Source organism: Schistocerca piceifrons, chromosome 10 (genome assembly GCF_021461385.2).
Source record: "Schistocerca piceifrons isolate TAMUIC-IGC-003096 chromosome 10, iqSchPice1.1, whole genome shotgun sequence".
Lineage (NCBI taxonomy): Eukaryota > Metazoa > Arthropoda > Insecta > Orthoptera > Acrididae > Schistocerca > Schistocerca piceifrons.
The window spans coordinates 127,663,164-127,683,495 of NC_060147.1; the positions used below are offsets into that span (position 1 = coordinate 127,663,164).

The window sequence follows — 20,332 nt, forward strand, 5'->3', positions numbered from 1 at the left end:
ACGATCAAGTAGGTAAAAAGGCGAGGGCTAATAGAAATCCTTGGGTAACAGAAGAAATATTGAATTTAATTCATGAAAGGAGAAAATATAAAAATGCAGTAAATGAAGCAGGCAAAAAGGAATACAAACGTCTCAAAAATGAGATCGACAGGAAGTGCAAAATGGCTAAGCAGGGATGGCAAGAGGACAAATGTAAGGATGTAGAGGCTTGTCTCACTAAGGGTAAGATAGATACTGCCTACAGGAAAATTAGAGAGACCTTTGGAGAGAAGAGAACCACTTGTATGAATATCAAGAGCTCAGATGTCAACCCAGTTCTAAGCAAAGAAGGGAAGGTAGAAAGGTGGAAGGAGTATATAGACGGTTTATACAAGGGCGATGTACTTGAGGACAATATTATGGAAATGGAAGAGGAAGTAGATGAAGACGAAATGGGAGATAAGATACTGCGTGAAGAGTTTGACAGAGCACTGAAAGACCTGAGTCGAAACAAGGCCCCGGGAGTAGACAACATTCCATTAGAACTACTGATGGCCTTGGGAGAGCCAGTCCTGACAAAACTCTACCACCTGGTGAGCAAGATGTATGAGACAGGCGAAATACCCTCAGACTTCAAGAAGAATATAATAATTCCAATCCCAAAGAAAGCAGGTGTTGACAGATGTGAAAATTACCGAACTATCAGTTTAATAAGTCACAGCTGCAAAATACTAACGCGAATTCTTTACAGACGAATGGAAAAACTGGTAGAAACGGACCTCGGAGAAGATCAGTTTGGATTCCGTAGAAATGTTGGAACACGTGAGGCAATACTAACCTTACGACTTATCTTAGAAGAAAGATTAAGAAAAGGCAAACCTACGTTTCTAGCATTTGTAGACTTAGAGAAAGCTTTTGACAATGTTAACTGAAATACTCTTTCAAATTCTAAAGGTGGCAGGGGTAAAATACAGGGAGCGAAGGGCTGTTTACAATTTGTACAGAAACCAGATGGCAGTTATAAGAGTCGAGGGGCATGAAAGGGAAGCAGTGGTTGGGAAAGGAGTGAGACAGGGTTGTAGCCTCTCCCCGATGTTATTCAATCTGTATATTGAGCAAGCAGTAAAGGAAACAAAAGAAAAATTCGGAGTAGGTATTAAAATTCATGGAGAAGAAGTAAAAACTTTGAGATTCGCCGATGACATTGTAATTCTGTCAGAGACAGCAAAGGACTTGGAAGAGCAGTTGAATGGAATGGACAGTGTCTTGAAAGGAGGATATAAGATGAACATCAACAAAAGCAAAACGAGGATAATGGAGTGTAGTCAAATTAAATCGGGTGATGCTGAGGGAATTAGATTAGGAAATGAGACACTTAAAGTAGTAAAGGAGTTTTGCTATTTAGGGAGTAAAATAACTGATGATGGTCGATGTAGAGAGGATACAAAATGTAGACTGGCAACGGCAAGGAAATCGTTTCTGAAGAAGAGAAATTTGTTAACATCGAATATAGATTTAAGTGTCAGGAAGTCGTTTCTGAAAGTATTTGTGTGGAGTGTAGCCATGTATGGAAGTGAAACATGGACGATAAATAGTTTAGACAAGAAGAGAATAGAAGCTTTCGAAATGTGGTGCTATGGAAGAATGGTGAAGATAAGGTGGGTAGATTACGTAACTAATGAGGAGGTATTGAATAGGATTGGGGAGAAGAGAAGTTTGTGGCACTGCTTGACTAGAACAAGGGATCTGTTGGTAGGACATGTTTTGAGGCATCAAGGGATCACAAATTTAGCATTGGAGGGCAGCATGGAGGGTAAAAATCGTAGAGGGAGACCAAGAGATGAATACACTAAGCAGATTCAGAAGGATTTAGGTTGCAGTAGGTACTGGGAGATGAAGAAGCTTGCACAGGATAGAGTAGCATGGAGAGCTGCATCAAACCAGTCTCAGGACTGAAGACCACAACAACAACAACAGCGTGAATCGTGATACACGGAGGAGGCGGTGTTATGGTACAAGGGCGTTTGTGTTTGGGTTGGGGTGCCGTTATTTACACTTAAGAAATCGCTAAATACGGAAGGATATGAAGACATTTGACATCATTGTGTGCTGCTTACGGTAGAGGAGCAGTTGGGAGAAGATGATATTCTTTGTATCGGCATGACAATGCAACTTGTTACAAAGCAGCATCTGCGAGACAATGGATTGTGATCAGTAGCGGAGTGGTCTGGCCGGGTTTCCGACCTGAACGCAACGGAACACCTCCGGAACAAAGAGTCCAACGTCACTCCCTACTATGATCTCGGCTCTTGAGAAAGAATAGGTTGCCATGTCGCCACAGACGTTCACACAACTCACTGAAAGTGTCCTCAGCAGATTTGAAAGCCCTTTTTAAAATCCAGTAGTAGTCATCAGGTCGTGCACTTCGCCCATCTAACAAGGAGACGGCACGACGCCAGAGGTCTCGGCTTCGATTCCTCTCCCGGCACTTTTTTTTTCTTCTGTTTCATTTTCTTTTCTTATTCCACCAATTATTCAGAATGTTTCCCAAACCTACATTATCTTTAACAAATTAGTCACATTATTGAATAAAAATTATTTTCTTTATGTCCAACAACGCAATTCATGGCGGTGGGTTTTCCATTTTTCATTGTAAGGTACATGAGGGGAAAACATTGGGTTTTTAATCAGAATAACAAAGTCGATTGGGAAACATTCAATTTTTATACATATAATAATTATAAACAAGAACCGCAGTGGTAATTATCGTAAAAACAAACAAAGCAATAATTTTTGCGGCATCTTGGGCAACATATAAAAGCGGATTTTTTACAATCACAGGGCGTTTGCAATAAATCTGTACAAAAACATGCCCCATCAACATTTACGAAAATGTTTTGAGTTTCTGATAATTTTGAGGCACACCAGGCATATTGAATCATGTCTCGGAATGTTGGTGACGATAATTGATGGTGAATTATAGAATGAATTTTTATACAATCTTCACGGGAATTAATTTCACGATTCTCTTGTAACAATGCGCTGCAATTTTGCAAGCAACAGAAGAAAAAAAAAAGTGCCGGAGGAGGAATCGAACCCGAGACCTCTGCCGTAAGGGTCCGAGCGCTAACCATGTATGCCAAACGGCGGTTCGCCAACGAACAAACATTTTATTCTCATACGGCACCTAATAAACTTTGGATCGATTTTTCTCGGGACTTTCCGGGTAGTGCGTCCTAATAGTTTAACCACTTGAGGTGTTAGGGGTCCTCTTTCACCATACAAAATTTCGGACAAATCCCCGACCCCACGGCCATGCCGTCTCCTTGTAAGCATCGCTGACGTAGGTACCACGAACACTAGCTTAGAGTAGTTTCAAGGCACGCTGGGGCATTTAAGCGTGTAGTGTTCGAGAAGTCAACACGTGAATGGAACAGGAAATAACTCGTAAGAGGTTATGAAATAGAATTTGCGCCCTGCGATACACTTCGACGTGATTTGCAGAGTACGGATGTGGTAGTGGATTCCAGATTAAGCTGTCACGTATTATCGTAGCAACATTTAGGACAGTGAGTTCCTGAAGTTTTGTCTGTCAGTAAATAAAATACGAGGGACGTTCGATAAATAATGGAACACATTTTTTCTTACGGTACCTACTGGGACGGCCTGTACGCCCACACTGTACCACCCTACTGGTTGACGCGCGAGATAACGTCTTCCTGCGTCAATAACCCTACCATCACCCACGTACTGCTTCCTGCAGTGTGAATCGATCACTGTCCCAAACAGATGGAGTCAGGAGATGCGAGGGGGAAGAAGAATGGAAAAGTTTTGTGAGGTCCTCCGGGGTGTGCAGCCTTGGGTGAGGCCTTGTGTTTTCGTGGATGAGAAGTGTTGGGATTTTTGAAGTAAGGAGCACGATGGAGTCGTTTCTTCATTTCCCTCAGAGTAACACAATACACTTCACAGTTGAATGTCGCACCATGGGGGAGGACATTGTTATGCCGGAGCCAAGGTAGCCCCTGAGGGCCGGCAATCCATATTACACCACAGAGGACGAGGTTGTCTACGTCCAAGGCGTACCAAAAGCACGATGGCATTTACATACAAGATAATGGAAACAGACATTCCGAGGTCGAGCCACGGCCTGCAGGAAGTATCACTACGCAAAAACCTGATTGGCTGGAGACAGTTATTTAGGGGCTATAACCAGCCCCGAAGTTCAGTTCACTCTCGATGCCGACCTCGTGTACTTCGATCACTGAAGATTACGTCTTCGTCTCTGAATTGGACTCTTACTAGTGTGTGTGTGTCTTACCACAAACCTTTGTGGAAAATTAGAAGTGAACTTCTGTTTGCCTCAATTAGGAGACATTCACTGGCATCGTTATTGTTACCTTTCTTTTGTTGTTCAGTCTTCAACCTTGTGAACTTACATCAATAAAAGTCGTGTTTGTGAAAAATTGCGATTTGTCACTCACAACAGACATGAAACATAATATCCCCTTCAGTGTCCCAGAAGACTTTAGTGGCTCAGGATGTGGCTGTGATCGTTTTCTTCGTAGGAGGGGTGGGTTGGTGCCTTTCCATAGTTTTCCGTTTTCTTTCAGATTCGAAGTGATGAACCCACGTTTCCTCTGTTTTCTTCGTTGCTCTTTACGGGCTTCTGTTAGGCGACGAGGAAACCAATGGGCGCACACCTTTCCAGTGGGTGGACGAGTGTGTCAGCACTATCAACAGAGACTTCCAGTTGTTCAGCGAGGTCTCTGATTGTGATCCGACGATCACCTCGAATAAGAGTGTCCACACATTGTATCATGGCGGGTGACACAGCTGTGTGCCGCCATCCGGCACGCGGGAAACTGGATAGATTTTGTGCGACGTTGTTGTGATGATGAGAGAAACCTCGCCCAGCGACTGACTTCGGTTTTTTCCCTGCCACGTCTCCGTAAACATTCTGCAAGCGCTTATGAATATCTGCGATGCTCTGGTTTTCCGCGAAAAGAAAGTCAGTGACAGCTGGCTGCCTGGAATGCACCTTCGTTACAGGGGCCATTTTGAGGGCTACGTGTAGCGGCGCTACCTATCGGAAGTTGACTAAACTAAAGGCGCTGAAGCGGGAATATTCGACGAAAAAGAAAAGTTGTTACACTTAAACTTTCTGGCAGATTAAAACTTTGAGCCGGACCGAGACTCGAACTCGGGACCTTTGCCTTTCGCGGGCAAGTCCTCTACCGGCTGAGTTACCCAAGCACGAAGCACGACCCGTCCACACAGCTTTATTCCCGCCAGGCCAGTACCTCGTCTCCTACCTTCCAAACTTCAAAGAAGCTCTCCTGCAAAACTAGCAGAACTAGCACTCCTAGAAGAAAAGATATTACCAGGACATGGGTTTGCCACAGCCGGGTGGATGTTCCTAGCAAAGCTATGTCTCCGCAATATAACAACTTCCAGTAGTGATAGTTCTGCAAGTTTCGTGGGAGAGCTTCTGTGAAGTCTGGAAGGTAGGAGACGAGGTTCTGGCGGAATTAAAGCTGTGAGGTGGTGTCGTGATTCGTTCTTGGGTAGCTGAGTCGGTAGAACACTTGCCCGTGGGAGACATGGGTCTCGAGTTCGAGTCTCGATCTCGCATACAGTTTCAATTCGCCAGGAACTTTCATATCAGCGCACATTCCGCTGCACAGAGAAAATTTCTTTCTGTTGTTACACTACTTATCGAATCCCCCCAACAAAATAGCAGTTATCGAAACAGAGAACGCCCGATATCGCATTCCCTACACGCCCTTTTCTTTGCAAATGGTCCTCGTCTCCCAGCCGACCCTTCTTCGTTCCGTCACTCCGTCGAAAAGTGGCAATGGAGTGACAGAGGCCAGGTGGTGCAGGTACTGTGGCTGAACTGACTATCGATTACTCAAAAACAGTCTTAATCCCATTTATTATTATTATACCGCCAACCGGTTTCAACCCGACGTAGGGGTCATCGTCTGGGCGTTTACGCTGTCAAATTATAGATATCTGTCAGAAAGACTCCATTGTACAACAGCTAAAATTAAGTAAATTTAAAATATGTTACCCACTGGTCGACTGCTGGTGGTGTCACTCCTGTCTACATAACGGCAGGAAACTACGCGAGGCTAACGTAGAAAACATTTGAGTCAGTTTTACTAAAACGACTAATATGGAAAGTAGGAAAACATATATTACAATTCGTTCATTTACGTAGAAAACTTCTGAGTCAATTTACTAAAACGGCTAATATGAAATGTAGGAATAGATATATTGTAATTCGTACATTTATATACAAAACATTTGAGTCAATTTAATAAAACGGCTGATATGGAATGTACGAATAGATATATTGTAATTCGTACATTTACGTAGAAAACATTTGAGTCAATTCACTAAAACGGCTAATATGGAATGTACGAATAGATATATTATAATACAAGACGATACCAGTTTTCGTGTGAGACAAATTGTTTTACTTTATATTATGGCACATAACGTAATATACATTTACGAATTTTATGAGATGGCTACGGAACATTTGATATTATTTTAGATTTAACAATATAATTGTAACTCTTTTTAAATGGAATGGTTCCGTTTTCTGTTATTTAGTGTCACTTAAATTTATGTTAAACCAAGGTGACTAGTAATCACATATGATAAACTGTATTAAGTGCCGTTGATCGCCGCTAGGGGTGTCGCCGTCCATTCACGTGATCTCGGCACGCTATTTAAGCCCATACGATGGGTTAGCCTCGCATAGTTTGCTGCCGTTATGTAGACAGGAGTGACACCACCAGCAGTCGCCCAGTGGGTAACATATTTGAAATTTACGTAATTTTAGCTGTTGTACAATGGAGTCTTTCTTACGGATATCTATAATTTCACAGTGTAAATGCCCAGAAGATGACCCCTACGTCGCGTTGAAACCGGTTGGCGGTATAATAATAATAAATGCAATGAAGACTGTTTTTGAATAATTGATTAATCATACTAATCGCTGCTTCATCTCCACAACCGTTGTTGTTGTGGTCTTCAGTTCTGAGACTGGTTTGATGCAGCTCTGCATGCTACTCTAACCTGTGCAAGCTTCTTCACCTCCCAGTACCTACTGCAACCAACATCCTTCTGAATCCGCTTAGTGTATTCATCTCTTGGTCTCCCTCTACGATTTCTACCCTCCACGCTGCCCTCCAGTACTAAATTGGTGATCCCTTGATGCCTCAGAACATGTCATACCAACCGGTCCCTCCTTCTTGTCAAGTTGTGCCACAAAATCCTCTTCTCCCCAATTCTATTCAATACCTCCTCATTAGTTATGTGATCTACCCATCTAATCTTCAGCATTCTTCTGTAGCACCACATTTCGAAAGCTTCTATTCTCTTCTTGTCTAAACTATTTATCGTCCATGTTTCGCTTCCATTGATGGCTACACTCCATACAAATACTTTCAGAAACGACTTCCTGACACTTAAATCAATACTCGATATTAAGAAATTTCTCTTCTTCAGAAACGCTTTCCTTGCCATTGCCAGTCTACATTTTATATCCTCTCTACTTCGACCATCATCAGCTATTTTGCTCCCCAAATAGCAAAACTCCCTTACTACTTTAAGTGTCTCATTTCCTAGTCTATTTCCTTCAGCATCAACCGACTTAATTCGACTACATTCCATTATCCTCGTTTTGCTTTCGTTGATGTTCATATTATATCCTTCTTTCAAGACCCTGTCCATTGCATTCAGCTGCTCTTCCAAGTCCTTTGCTGTCTCTGACAGAATTACAATGTCATCAGCAAACCTCAAAGTTTTTATTTCTTCTCCATAGATTTTAATAGCTACTCCACATTTTACTTTTGTTTCCTTCACTGCTTGCTCAATATAGAGATTGAATAAGGAAAGGCTGCAACCCTGTCTCACTCCCTTCCCAACCACTGCTTCCCTTTCATCTCCCTCGACTCTTATAGCTGCCATCGCTCCACAACCATGTTGTCCAAAAATCTGTGGACTGACTACGACTGGACAGACAGACAGTGGGAGTACAGAGTAGTGCAGTAGTGGTGTATTGTGCAGCGGTGATGCAGTGTGTAGCGGGAGTGTGGTTTCGCAGGCGCGGAGGCGGCGACGCCGACGGCGGTGCAGCACCGACTGGGCGACGAGTGCGGCGAGGACCTTCCGGCGGGCGCGGAGTGCGTGGGTGTGCCGGGCGCCTTCTGCAGGCCGGAGGACGGCCGCTGCGCCTGCCGCGAGGGCCGCGTCGCCGCCGCCGACGACCGCGACCGCTGCGAGCTGCGTAAATAGATAGCCCAGCACTCCAGTCTCTGTCAGTGTGTCTGCCGCGGCTGCCTACCTCACAGGCGCGCAGCTGCCAGCGCTTGCCGCGCCGCGCCACCTAATATCGCTGTCGCAAGCACTACCTACACTACTGGCCATTAAAATTGCTACACCACGAAGATGACGTGCTACAGACGCAAAACTTAACCGACAGGAAGAAGATGCTGTGAAATGCAAATAATTAGCTTTTCAGAGCATTCACAGAAGGCTGGCGCCTGTGGCGACATCTACAACGTGCTGACATGAGGAAAGTTTCCAACCGATCTCTCATGCACAAACAGCAGTTGACCGGCGTTGCCTGGTGAAGCGTTGTTGTGATGCCTCAAGTAAGGAGGAGAAATGCGTACCATCACGTTTATCCAAGTCGCAAATGTGATGGTCGATTGTGGTTTATCGTATCGCGACATTGCTACTCGCGTTGGTCGAGATCCAATGACTGTTAGCAGAATATGGAATCGGTGGGTTCAGGAGGGTAATACGGAACGCCGTGCTGGATCCCAAAGGCCTCGTATCACTAGCAGTCGAGATGACAGGCATCTTATCCGCATGGCTGTGACGGATCGTGCAGCCACGTCTCGATCCCTGAGTCAACAGATGGGGACGTTTGCAAGACAATAACCATCTGCACGAACAGTTCGACAACGTTTGCAGCAGCATGGACTATCAGCTCTGGGACCGTGGCTGCGGTTACCCTTGACGCTGCATCACAGACAGGAGCGCCTGCGATGGTGTACTCGACGACCAACCTGGGTGCACGAATGGCAAAACGTCATATTTTCTGATGAATTCAGGTTCTGCTTACAGCATCATGATGGTCGCACCCGTGTTTGGTGACATCGCAGTGAACTCACATTGGAAGCGTGTATTCGTCATCGCCGTACTGGGGTATCACCCGGCGTGATGGTATGGGGTGCCATTGATTAAACGTCTCGGTCACCTCATGTTCGCATTGACGGCACTTTGAACAGTGGACGTTTCATTTCAGATGCGCTACGACCCGTGGCTCTACATTCGATCCCTGCGAAACCCTACGTTTCAGCAGGATAATGCACGACCTGTACAGGAACGGGCCTTTCTGGATACAGAAAATGTTCGACTGCTGCCCTGGCCAGCACATTCTCCAGATCTCTCACCAATTGAAGAAGGTCTGGTCAATGGTGGCCGAGCAACTGTTACAGTACGCCAGTCACTACTCTTGATAAACTGTGGTATCGTGTTGAAGCTGCATGGGCTGCTGTACCTGTACACGCCATCCAAGCTCTGTTTGACTCAATGCCCAGGCGTATCAAGGCCGTTATTACGACCAGAGGTGGTTGTTGTGGGTACTGATTTCTCTGGATCAATGCACCCAAATTGCGTGAAAATGTAATCACATAGTATAATATATTTGTCCAATGAAGACCCATTTATCATCTGCATTTCTTCTCGGTGTAGCAATTTTAATGGCCAGTAGTGCATATACAGAGCGATTTTGCCAAATGCAGACAAACTGCAGCAAACGAATTCTGACAGGATAATGAGCAAAAAATCTCACGAGGACAAATGGCCGAAAACGCGTTTCAAGAGACGTCCACCCTCTTCTGACAGTGTACGTTCCAGTGATGTACGTGAGAACACACCAGACAAGTGGGAATGTTCTGCCTGTATTAGTGTTTTAGTGATGTGGTGGCAGAAAACCATCAGCACCAGTTCAGGCTCAACGGGTGGTCGGGTCAGACGTTGTCCACAAGCCTCCTCATGGAAATGCAGAAGTGAGCTGGGGTACCATGATGTAACAGCCACCATTACACTTCCTACCATCACAGACACGTCTTGTAGTGCGGGAGGTAGGGTAACGCCAAGGAGGTGCACACATTCCTCCTCGTCTGTCAGTCATTGTGGAAAGATGGCTGATCCCACCCCGCGGCCGCCAGTCATCCCAGCCCATAGACTGAAGCTCACCAAACGAAGACAGTTCCCTGGTTACCATGCCGCCAGAACACTACAACATACAGAACATTCCCACCTGGCCGATGTACATAGTGTGTCCCAGTTTCGTTATTGCTGCCTGTGTAAAATGCCAAACTGTAATTCTATCTCGCGGCGAGATGCGCCGTTACGATACTTCAAGTTTCAGGAACAACTGTGTACAAAGACAAAGCGCTAGCATTGCTGCAGGAGGCAATCTAGCCGTGAACGTAACAGAACCCGTCGGAAAATGGCAGAGAGGCACTGAGGCGACATCATGGGTTTTTGAGTCCTGCAGTGTTGTGGGCGATAATTCGTCGAATACTGAGAGACATGTTTCTGATTGCTTCTCCATGACGACACCCCAACCCACAAAGAAAAAATTATGCACGAGTTTTTGACCAGAAAACGTGTCACAGTCCTGGATCATCCACCGTATTCGTTGGATTTGATCCCAGCCGAATTCTGGTCGTTCCCCAAATTGAAGTTGGCAACGAAAGGACAGCGTTATGGCAGAATTAAGGAAATCCAAGAAAACTGTGCTCCAGTACTAAATGCAGCTCCAAAAATGGGCTAGAGTCACTGTTTCAAAATACTTTTAAAAAGATTTCGCCTGTGTTTTCATTCAGGATGAGAGCTTTTTTAAAATAAATGCAGTAGTTTTGTGAAGATAATCTACGAATTTTATTTTTCTTATGGACTGTCCTAACCGAACTGGGACACACTTTGTTTTCTGTTGTGTGCTTTCATTCACTGAAACTTTACACCTTCAAAGATCTCTTGGTGTGGTTCTCACTGAGGTGATACGATATCCGATGCAGTACACAACGCGACTTTTGATATGATTGGCAGAGTGTGCAGAAATGTAATTGAAGCTACTTAACTGGTTCTGACTGGCACGACAGCATTACAGTACCGAAACGATTCTCTATGAGATCGACCGACACAACACAAAATGCTAGTTGCCTCACGCAACTGTGTTGTGCAGTGCTGAAAATAATACTAAACTCTGTCCGAAAAGGCCACGGTCCAACGATACCGACCGACCGCCATGTCATCCTCAACAATACACATCACTGGATGCGGATATGGAGAGCCACGTGGTCAGCAGACGGCTCTCCCAGCTGTTGTAAGTTTTCGTAACTGGAGCCGCTATTTCTCAGTCAAGTAGCTCCTGAATTGGCTTCAGAAGGGATAAGGGCACCCTGTTTTCAATCAACACCTTTCAGCAGACCAGGATGGTTACCCATGCAAGTGCTAGCCTAGCCCGAAAGTGCTTAACTTCGGTGATCAGACGTGTGCTAGTGCTGCCACAGTGGCAATGCAATTGCATTGCATAACACAGGGAGGGAAATTCCAAGTCATCTGATGAGTTTACACAAAAGTAGTTTTATAAGCACGAAGCTAAGCTACATCTCCCTCTGTAAATAGTTTCTCAGTAAAACTTCTAGTTTTCACAGTCAAAGTCAAAAAGACTGTTTTGGGATTTGTGCAAGTACTCTCCTATGTAATCTTTCATATTCGGTTTTGAGAAAAGCATGTGGCAAAAAGAAAAATTGTTTTTATCGCATCTTACAGCCTGATCATGAACTACTGTTGCTTTCGCTATTGCCCACTTAGAAATTAAGTAAAACACACCCGGTGTTGTGAAGAGTTCGCAGTAAAAAAAAGTCATTGGCGAGTTTAGGTTTGTTGTATTATAGGTCAACAATGCTGCATGCGGAATGAAACCGACATATCGAAATTCTTCTTAACGCTGGAAAGAGGGCCATTCCTCTTTGTTGTCTCGAATAAATGTACGAGGCGTGTTTTTTAACTTATTACCGTTTTGAAACTAAACAAAGACGTGCTAAGCTATCTCAATAATTTTATTTTTACATGAAAGCCTGTACCTTAATGTACTATTCTACACAATTTCCTTTGAATTTTGAGGCCCTTGTCATAACGTTGTACCAGTTTTTGAATACCCTCCTCATAGAAGTCTGCCGCCTGACTTGTTAACCACTGTTTTGACTTCGTCATCGTCTTGAAGACGCTGACCGCCCAGGTGTTTCTTCAAGTGCAGGAACAGATCGCAGTCACTGGGCGCAAGATCGGGGCTGTACGGAGCATGATCTGGAGTTTCCCATCGAGAATATGTGATGAGATCTTTGGTTTGATTCGCCACATGCGGACGGGCATTGTCTTGCAGCAAAACGATGCCCTTGCTCAACTTGCTACGCTTTTTGTTCTGAACTGAACGGCGCAGATTGTGCAATGTCTTACGGTAAGCTGCTGCATTGATTGTGTCATTAGGAGGCAGAAATTCCACGAGCAATACTCCTTTTCTGTCCCAAAAAACTGTGCATATGATTTTCCGGGCAGAAATTGTTTGCTTACTTTTCTGGGTGAATCTGAATGCCGCCATTCCATGGACTGCTGCTTTGATTCTGGTGTGACGTAGTCCACCCATGTTTCATCTTGAAGAAACACGTGGGCGGTCAGCGTCTTCAAGACGATGACGAAATGGTGATGCAGTGGTTAACAAGTCAGGCGGCAGACTTCTGTGAGAAGGGTATTCGAAAACTGGTACAACGTTAAGACAAAGGCCTCAAAATTGAAGGAAATTATGTAGAAAAGTACATTAAGGTACAGGCTTTCGTGTAGAAATAAAATTATTGAGATATCTTAGCACGTCTTATTTTAAGTTTCAAAACGGTACTTTGTTAAAAAACACGCCTCGTATAAGACACAAAGGAATTAAAGGCATACGCGTCCAGTAGGCACTGATTTACATCAATGAGAGAAGTTTCAAATTTGTGCCGGATCAAGATCCGAAAGTGGGTCTCCTGCTTACTAGGCAGATGCACCGACCACTACGCCATCCAGACACAGTGGTCAACACAGCCCCACCGACTACACTAGCACACCATCCAGCATACCCAAATTCTCAGCTTATGCACACGCTGCAGAGCTGCAGATGTAGTGCCCCTTGCCCACTACCCTCATTAAATTAAAAGTTCGAGGTTGGCGAGCATTTTCACCGAAGAGATCATTTCTTTTCGCCGCCTTAATTTTTAAATATTACATATAGATGTGTGTGTGTGGGGGGGGGGGGGGTGTTTGTGGGTGGTTTCTGGACTTTCAGATGTATCCGAAAGAAGAGATACACTTTTATGCTGCAGCCACTATGAATCTAGACACAACTGGGTTAAATACATTAGCTGCCAGTGGACATTCATATATATCAGTAGCGTGAGAATAAGTTCAGAATTTGCGACTGACCGGAAGTGCGCTACGGCAGTCCGTCCAGGTGCCCTGACCACTGTGTCCGGATGGCTTAATCGTCAGCGTATCTGCCTAGTAAGCAGGACACGCACGTTAAATCACCGTCTGGCACAAATTTTCAACTATCCCCAATGAGTTAATTCAACGGCCACTGTCAGCTAATGTCTTTAATTCCCTTATGTCTCCATTCATAGTGGATGCAAGATCGAAACCGTCTCTCTCCTTTTCAGACATCTCCGAAAGAACAGACGCAACGTGCACAAATAGATGAGATACACTACTACTGGCGATTAAAATTGCTACACCAAGAAGAAATGCAAATAATAAACGGGTATTCATTGGACAAATATATTAGACTAGAACTGTCATGTAATTACATTTTAACGCAATTTGGGTGCATAGATCCTGAGAAATCAGTACCCAGAACAATCATCTCTGGCCGTAATAACGACCTTGATACGCCTCGGCATTGAGTCAAACACAGCTTGGATGGCGTGTACAGGTACAACTGCCCATGCAGCTTCAACACGATACCACAGTTCATCAAGAGTAGTGACTGGCGTATTGTGACGAGCCAGTTGCTCGGCCACCATTGACCAGACGTTTTCAATTGGTGAGAGATCTGGAGAATGTGCTGGCCAGGGCAACACTCTAACATTTTCTGTATCCAGAAAGGCCCGAACAGGAGCAGTAACATGCGATCGTGCATTATCCTGCTGAAATGTAGCGTTTCGCAGGGATCGAAGGGTCGTAACACATCTGAAATGTAACGTCCACTGTTCAAAGTGCCGTCAATGCGGACAAGAGGTGACCGAGACGTGTAGCCAATGGCACATCATACCATCACAGCGGCTCATACGCGAGTATGGCGATGACGAATACACGCTTCCAATGTCGCCAAACACGGATGCGACCATCACAATACTGTAAACAAAAGCTGGATTCATCCGAAAAAATGACGTTTTGCCATACGTGCACCCTGGTTCGTCGTTGAGTACACCATCACAGGCGCTCCTGTCTGTGATGCAGCGTCAAGGGTAACCACAGCCACGGTCTCCGAGCTCATAGTCCCTGCTGCTGAAAATGTCGTCGAACTGTTCGTGCAGATGGTTGTTGTCTTGCAAACGTCTCCATCCGTTGACTCAGGGATCGAGACGTGGCTGCACGATCCGTTACAGCCATGCGGATAAGATACCTGTCATCTCGACTGCTAGTGATACGAGGCCGTTGAGATCCAGCACGGCGTTCCGTATTACCCTCCTGAACTCACCGATTCCATATTCTGCTAACAGTCATTGGATCTCGACCAACACGAGCAGAAATGTCGCGATACGATAAACCGCAATCGCGATAGGTTACAATGGGACCTTTATCAAAGTCGTAAACTTGATGGTACGCGTTTCTCCTCCTTACACGAGGCATCACAACAACGTTTCACCAGGCAACGCCGGTCAACTGCTGTTTGTGTATGAGAAATCGGTTGGAAACTTTCCTCATGTCAGCACGTTGTAGGTGTCGCCACCGGTGCCAACCATTTGTGAAAGCTCTGATAAGCTAATCATTTGCATATGACAGTATCTTCTTCCTGTCGGTAAAATTTCGCGTCTGTAGCACGCCATCTTCGTGGTGTAGCAATTTTAATCGCCAGTAGTGTATGTGGAAGTTGTCCGCGGCGAGAATGGCAGCGACGCGCCCAACTTGAGGCTTCTGCTACCTGCTGCCTGTTGTTGCTCGTCGTAGTACCTTATTGAGAAACGCATCCGTTTTGTTACTTTCAGTTGGGTGTATCTCCCTTCCTCCCCTTCCCGCCCCCCTAACCCCGCCCGCCCCCCCCCCCCCCACCCACACACACACACATCCGGAAAGATTTTCCAGCCATTCATCCACACGATCTTTTCCGTTCCTCATCCTCTCGGGGACCGTTCGTGGCAGTTTGTCACCATTTAGCAGAATCACCTTGCATATTCGTCAGCATTTTCCGTATTCGACAACAAGTACAGATTTAGTACAGCTCCGCAGGGATCACCGCGACTCGGCGCCACACACCTGTCTCACGGCAACGCTAACTGTATCAGCGGCAACTCCACGCGCTATCGCTCGCTGACTGACATTTGCCCACTGAGTGAATAACGCTGCCTATGCCGCTGCACTGCGCTGCGCCTTGTCCTCGCCACTTCTGCATCGACACTATTTACCTTTGGCAGCGAAACTGTAACATAATTCTACGCCATTTAAACTAATCAGTAAATGAATGCCAAGAGAACATACAAAAAAAAAAAAAAAAAAAAAAGAAACATCAAGGAATAAAAAGGAGACTGTATGTGTGTGTGTGTATACTCCTCCCTACACTGACATTGCTTTTATCCCTGTTTACTCTTAATGTTTTGTGGTTTAATCATAGAACGCGCAGCTCTCAGCATTTCCCGTGCTTCCTCACAAAACTTGGAGCAATATTCCGCTTTACCTAAGATACCATTTGATTACTTCAGCTGTACAAAAAATTGTTTCAACACTTTCTGTACTATCTTCAGTGTGTTCTCTCGATTTCGCATTTACAAGGAAATAACTCATTGCGATCTGAACTTTTCCTTAAAATACTGTAATTTACAATCGCCTTGGTTCCTAAATGGTATCAACAATCATTCTATTTACTTATTTTCTTACATGGCGCTATTGTTCACTTATGTTGGTAGGTTTATCAAAAAAAATGGTTCAAATGGCTCTGAGCACTATGGGACTCAACTTCTGAGGTCATCAGTCCCCTAGAACTTAGAACTACTTAAACCTGCCCATCCTAAGGACATCACACACATCCATGCCCGAGGCAGGATTCGAGCCTGCGACCGTAGCGGTCGCGCGGCTCCAGACTGAAGCGCCTAGAACCGCACGGCCACTCCGGCCGGCGGTTTATCTGTACCATGCATTTTACAGCTAGTCTCGTTTTTTTATGCTGTGATCTTACTTCCTTTACGTATTAACACTTCATAAATAAGGGAACAACATATAAAATCAGGATAAGCTGTCGAAGGCATAGTACACATTAAATTACATAAATTACAAACACTCACGACTGGCCGGCCGGGGTGACCGTGCGGTTCTAGGCGCTACAGTCTGGAACCGGGCGACCGTTACGGTCGCAGGTTCGAATCGTGCCTCGGGCATGGATGTGTGTGACGTCCTTAGGTTAGTTAGGTTTAAGTAGTTCTAGGTTCTAGGGGACTAATGACCTCAGCAGTTAAGTCCCGTAGTGCTCAGAGCCATTTGAACACACGACTGATAACGTCATGCCAGAAAATAAATAGACAAAAAAAAACTCACTAAAGGTGGTACAAAAAGTGCTGAAACACATTTTGCTAAAACGAAATTACTCAGACCGTACCTTGCGTAAGTCTGAATTTCTCTCCAAGTTGTCTGGTACGTTCCTCGCACATTTGTTTATTGAAATATTTTTAATTTTGTTGCAATTGTACTGTCAGAAATGACGTTAGCTCTCTTGCACCACTTCGCTCCCATGTGTAATCACTTTTACAAAATTGTTCACCATTACTGGATCCTGGAGCTATAGTTACTTATAACCAGATGATGGCTTTGTAGCAGAACATAAAAACAGATTGATACTGTACAACAGCCGTATTTTTGCGCATTTCATTTATAAATAATTTTAAGTTCGTAACTTCACCATCTTGCTATCTACAAAAAAAAAATAGTTAACTCATTTCTTTCTGACCCTGATTCAGTAATCTATTGACGACCCAAAACAAAATTCGCACGAATCCCTGGAGCAAATGAGCGTGCTAATTTTAATTCACCCATGACTCGTCATCCCACAAAAATACACGCCATTTCTCTAGGATTCGATAGTTTTGCTGAACCATGTATATTGTCTTTTGTAAATCGAGGGAATTCATAGGACTAATAAAGATGAGAAGTTTACTAGACGCCTCGTAAAAAATGCTTGTGCCTAGAGCATTGTGCCTAGAAAGCACCATTGTATCCAGTTGTTTTGCAACTACTGAACACGTTAACTGTTCCGATTTATAGATCGTGTATTACTGCACTAACAATTCCAATGTTAGTTTTTAAATTGATTATCCTGTTACTTAATTGTCTCACAATCCTTGGTTTCTTTATAAAGTGCGTCTTAGAAGGAAGTCTTTACTTCCGATGCTTTTTGCACTATTTATGAAAACTTATTCGAATTTCAACGTATCCTCCGTAAGCAGTCTAAATAGTATTAACGCGGTAGTTATCGGATACATTAAACAGCTAAACCCTTTGCGCAATAAATAAGCCATTCCGTGGGAGATTTATAACTTCCGCTTGTCCTGAGCACTTAGTTTAACATCCCTATGATGCAACAGCCCTGATTAAGCTTTTCCAGGTCTACCGTAAAGGCTGACAAAAGAGACCGGAAAAACATTGTGTAAAGTGGACTGTCATTATGTTTTCTGCCATAGCATGAGAAAGATTACAGTTCGTCTTCCAAGTAGAAACTGCTGTGTTTATTGGAAATAAAATGCGCCTTTATAAACTGATTATTTTTTAAATTTCAAATCAATGACATTGATATAGCTTTTAATGAGAAGTCAATGCAGGACAGAAATGGAACACTATAACCACGTATTACATTGAAGCCCTTTTGGATTTTTCGTCCGCGCTGACTGAAAAATACAATGTGGCTTCAAGCCGCGACATTCTGTGTAATGTTCCACGTTTCTTGGGAAGAATAACAGTTCTTTCTCTACCATAACCGAGAGCGCAAAGTATTTTCACTACATTTTCTCGCCCCGCAGGATTGTTTCTCATGTCAAAATAGCATAGGACTACAGAAAGCAGAACGTATTCTGTAGTCCGGAAAGCGTTTAGCTCCACAACTGTCTAGTGACAAATAAATCGTTATTCAATTAAACAGACACGTTAGACCGTTTTGATTAATCTAATGGCTCACATTCTGTGTTCATGTGTGACAATACATAGACGGTTGTAATTTTCGTAAGAACTTGGAATGAAGTATGTCAGTAAACTTGAAATGTATTATAATATCTAGTCTACAGTTTGAGCAAGGACAAATTTCTGTGGTAAGGCAAACGAAATTATGTTCTTTACGTCTATGGCGTGCGCTTAAAGATCTCGCTCTTCATCACTCATCGCAACTATACCAATGGTTTTCCATACTGCAAAAATAAACCCCGCTGTTACAGGTTTGCAAAGATGCATGACCATCGAAGTGATGTGCATGTCTGCCATAATAGCTTTCTACTCGCTCCAAAAACGAAACTATGACGCTGTGCAGAAATATAGGACATCACTTGTAGCGTATATTTACACCATTAGACAGTTACGCCAAATGTAATCAAAATATTAATAATACTATGTAACATTTCAGAACATTGGGTACAAACTGTTTCTCCGCTGCTGCAACGCATGGGTTAACTGTGAACAACGTATATTTTCAAATATCATTGTAACCAATGACGATAACCTCATGTTCAAAAAACTGTTTTCACAATAGCATATCGCTATAATGCGCCTGCTAAAGCAAAACTAAATGTACAAACACTGCTGCAACGCTTTCCGCTAATTTTCCCATCCCACCCCAGAGGTCAACGATGTTTCTTTTTTCTTTCCACAGAAACAGTGAAACCAGTGTGACGCACGAGTGGCACTCATTCCACAGATTTCAGTCTCTCACACAGCATTGCAGGAAACTGCTTTGTACATGAAGAAGAAAGAGCTACTGAAAGTATTGAAGCATTCAGAATTTTTGCTGGTGCCAACGAAGAAGCGGTCACTGTTGGACGAACAATTATCTGCAATACTTCCCGATTTTGCGCTTTTCGTTTGTGCTGCCCAGTCCTGGGATTATCGGCAATGAATGAAAAGTTTATGTTGGTGGTCAGTGCATTTTTCTTGGACGGGAGCAAATGATGTAAGCTGGGCTGCCTGTCGTAAGGTGCGTGAAATACACTGGTATGCAAAACGTCAGGACGAAAGCAACTTTCGCATGATGCGTCGCTGTCAAACAATATAGCTCCATGGAACTTGGAGAATAAAGAACTGCTAGAGTATAGTACAGAAGGAAGTGCGGCGGCGCGGTTCTTTCCGTCCCGTTACGACGAACCTGCACCTACCTGTGAACATTGTCTCACCAGATCATCAGTAGGAAAGCCGTGTGAAACCTACTGTACTTCGACGTGAACCAGGCTGCAATTTAAGTCACTAATCTACGTTTCGGGAGAAACACGAAATGAAAGTTTAGAAATTTTGTCCTCAATTAACATATTCTGAAACTTAGGTGAACAAGTATCACTGCCAAGCCCGTGCTAGTCTTAATACAGTCACTCACAATCCCTTTCAGTCACGTCAGCAAGTTTATGGTGTTGCATTTCCCGAAAACGTAATAGATACAAAAATACTAATTGTTTTTGATTGAGAACGCTCGCCAAATATTAAGTCTGTCGGTACCAAATGCAGTCACAGTTTTTAGCCACCAACCTGCTCAATACGCCACGCGGAATATGTGTCTTTTCTCGTCACAAAATTCTCTTAAAAATTCCGAAATTTCTACACACACATCGGAATAATTATGCCGTCACTTTCCAACACTTTTGATGTACGAAACACTGCTAGATCCGGCAACTTATCATTTCCATCGGAACAACTACTGTACACGTCCGATCTCTTTCATGGCTAGGCTTCGACCCCTCTCTAGAATACTCTGAGTCTTCTCTACCAGCAGAGAAAGGCGCGCGAAGAATATTGCTTTACCACCGGTCGGTTTACTTAACAGCCAATA

The 20,332-nt window shown here is 44.0% G+C and overlaps 1 protein-coding gene across 1 annotated transcript in view; it reads left to right on the forward strand.

Annotated features, from left to right (window-relative positions):
- LOC124718757 overlaps window positions 1-8,289 on the forward strand; it is a 578,644-nt gene extending 570,355 nt beyond the window's left edge. Inside the window, exon 2 of the mRNA XM_047244371.1 lies at window positions 8,099-8,289. Within this exon, the coding sequence (XP_047100327.1) occupies window positions 8,099-8,289 (191 nt within the window). The remainder of the gene's footprint in view (window positions 1-8,098) is intronic.
- Window positions 8,290-20,332: the final 12,043 nt, after the last annotated feature.